Source organism: Poromitra crassiceps (assembly GCF_964638095.1).
Source record: "Poromitra crassiceps genome assembly, chromosome: 10".
Classification (NCBI taxonomy): domain Eukaryota; kingdom Metazoa; phylum Chordata; class Actinopteri; order Beryciformes; family Melamphaidae; genus Poromitra; species Poromitra crassiceps.
This window is the reverse complement of record NC_139631.1, coordinates 37798552-37801859: the sequence shown is the minus strand read 5'-3', so window position 1 is coordinate 37801859 and position 3308 is coordinate 37798552. Positions and strand designations below refer to the sequence as shown.

The following is a 3308-nucleotide window of genomic DNA, read 5'->3' as shown; positions in this document are numbered from 1 at the left end:
TTTTGTGGGCAATATATCGTATCGTATCGAATGCCAAGTATGGTGATATTTTATTATACAAAATGTCAAGTGCATCATGCAACATTTATGACAGGTTTTTATCACAGTGTTGGTCAGTCTGTCTGCTTAACAATCCCATTTTACTGCAATAAAAATGATTGAAGTGAGATGAACAGACTGGAAACTTTATCTCATTAGATAAAACACATGTTGACAAAGTTTTTTTCTTTTGGGGACATCATTTGCAGTTGAAAAAAGGTAATAAATCGCAATATATCGCAATACTCAATATCGCAATACTATCGTATCATGACTGAAATATCGTGATAATATTGTATCGTGGGGCATTCCCACCCCTAGTAGATAGGGTATGAAAAATAGAGCTAGGCCAGTGGTCCTATTGTTCCCAGTACAACAGGTAGGACCGGACTGTGTCCATATACCTGCAGTAAATGATAACATCACACACACTCCTTATATGGAGATGGTTATATCCTGTTTGACTATAACTGAAAGTTTAAGAGTGTAAGAAGTGAAACGAAACTGAAAGACCTGCACACCTGTTGAATTCCTCGCTCCGACCTGAAGCTGTAGGCTATATAAGGCAGGCAGAGTGAATTCACACTCATACAGTACCTGCAGCCTCCTGCCCCCCACTCTGAGACCAAATCCAGCTTTAGAACGAGGTAAGTTACACGTCTTTTACCCCACAAAACTACTGTAGAAGTAGATGATATTACGAGTTATACTATATTATACACTGACTTCTTCAGAATTCAGACTTTTTCATATGGCCCTGATCCTCTTCTGTAGGACTCCACTGTCAAATATGATGTGATCTTGTTACAACTTTGCCTGATGGTGGATCTAATGGAATCTGGTCAAGGCATATGGTACTAACCCTTTTCTTTTCTACAGTGACGTTGATACCAGCATGAGCCGAGGCAGATACCAATGGGCTGAAGAAGACTTTGATCCGCCCGGTGCATTCCGACTGCAAGCTCTTTCAGTGCCAACATCTGGTAATGTCTACATCATGTACCACGGCACCACCAAGCAGAGCGCTGCACTCATCAAGCACTCCGGCTTCAAACGGTCTGCAGACGGAATGCTTGGCCCTGGCGTGTACCTCAGCAGAGACCTGGACAAAGCCAGCCGCTATCCCCTTGAGCTTGATGAGTCCGAGCGGGTCGTCGTTAAGGTCAAGGTCAATGTGGGGAAAGTAATCGCCATCAATAAACAGTACCATCCACGTCAGAGGACCTGGCATGACACTAGATATGGCGAGGTGTTCGATACCGCCTGGGTGCCGCCCAACTGTGGTATGGTGAAGAGCGGTCTGGAGGAGAATTGTGTCTGGGATCCCAACCGGATCACCGTCCTGAGTCTCATCTCACCACGTGCAGCACCTCCATCACGTGCAGATACATACGCCTCAGGCGGCTATGCATCTGGATACATGTGAGCTCTTGAGATGTGGAGAGAAGTAACAAGAATGTATTTTGAAATCTTCAAATGTATTTTTATATAATTGGGTAAAAAAAATGTATGCCGAATTTTGTTACTCTGTCATGACATTCTGGAAAATAAATTGGTTATCTTTACCAGCTGGTATTGTTATTGTTTGTTTTCACCTTGTGAGTGGTGTGTGTGTGTGTGTGTGTGTGTGTGTGTGTGTGTGTGTGTGTGTGTGTGTGTGTGTGTGTGTGTGTGTGGGGCCGGCCCCCCGCATTATTGGCCACCCCACTTTACGCCCCTGGCCACGCCCACATTTGGTTTAAGGCGTGGGCATGGTGGCTGCTGTGATCCCATCCCAAGATGGCCTCTAGTTTGACATCAGGCTATATTTCATCCAATAACTTGTCAGATAAACCAGACCTTCTATCATTATTTACACCAGTGATCCAGTGAGAGCTGCACTGGCAGGACAAAGTCAAGAGGAGAGCCACTTTTACCGCAAAACACCTGAATTCTGTGTTTTACCGTTTGCACTATTTTTAATCATCAGCGAGTGTCTAATAATGTGATGAATGAATGAATAAACAAATAATAAGATATAACAGTATATTTATTATAGTGCAACACAACATTGCACTACTTTTTTTAATCAAATGCTTCAATACAGTCAGAACAAATACATCAAAAACAATTCAGCCACAAAGTCCTGAATAAATTCTTCAGGACTTGAATCTGTTGATGAGCTGCACTGATGGTGGTGTAGCCTCAGCTATTATTATGGAATTTATTGAGTTGCCTCCTATCTGAAGGCTCTGAGTACAGAGAAGTGAACGCTTTTAGTGCTGAAGCAGGAAGTAGGCGGTCACTTTGCCTCTCTATCATCATATTGATAGTATTGTATTGAAAATGGGAAGAGGCATAGCCATGGTCAGAAAGTGTTCCACCTACTTGACATCCTTAGTTATGGGTCAAGTCGTTCAGTCCTTGGTTTTTTGTCACCTTCATTACTGTCCTATCATATGGTCAGCAGCAACAAAGTCAGACCTGAACAAACTGCAACTTGTTCAGAACAGAGCTGCTAGACTGGTACTAAATTGTTCAACACGCACCAATATTTCATATATGCATTCGCACCTATCCTGGTTACCTGTTGGAAAAAAACTGATCTGCAGTCTATTAATGTTCTTCAGGAACATTATCATAAATCAAACGCCAGACTACTTTCACAAACAGTTTTTGAAATGTACCAACACTCACAATTATCATACCAGAAATGCAAGCCTTGGTCATTTAACACTTCCTGCTCCCAGAACAAATCTCCTCAAACGTGTTACACCCTGAAAAGGGGGAAACTCAATGAGATACACGGAGACAGAGCTGTTTCTTTGATGGTAGCTTCATTGAGAATATAAGTATTTACATAGGTACAATTATTCTTTTGAACGTGATATAATCCAGCATTTCCTCAGATTGCAAGGTCAACTTTAATCTAATAATCTAATTTCTTCTTTCTTTCACAGGTAACCAGGTAAGTGCATTCAGGTAAGTACAAATATTTCACTCTTTTTCTTTAACAGTTCAAATCAAATGTCACAGGTAAGTATCCAGGAAAATCAATAAACAAACTTCAATGACCAAACTAATCTTCTATGTATTGAAAAATAAACAATATAACATTACCATGTGTCTTGTCTCTTTACTATAAACTTGTTCCTTTTTACAGATTGTTACTCCAAGAATGAATACAAATGCTTTAGCAACACTGATTAATCACACACAAACATTATGTAGTCTTGCCAGATATAATCCAGCTACTGCTAAGATTAGCAACTTTACACTCTGTATCATGT

The 3308-nt window shown here is 40.9% G+C and overlaps 1 protein-coding gene across 1 annotated transcript; it reads left to right on the top strand.

Moving 5' to 3' along the window:
• Positions 1–624: 624 nt before the first annotated feature.
• On the top strand, positions 625–1565 carry LOC310783249 (uncharacterized protein). Its single transcript, XM_083644072.1, has 2 exons — positions 625–686; positions 919–1565. The coding sequence occupies exon 2, from the start codon at positions 935–937 to the stop codon at positions 1463–1465; it is 531 nt and encodes a 176-aa protein (XP_083500198.1). The 5' UTR covers positions 625–686; positions 919–934; the 3' UTR covers positions 1466–1565.
• Positions 1566–3308: the final 1743 nt, after the last annotated feature.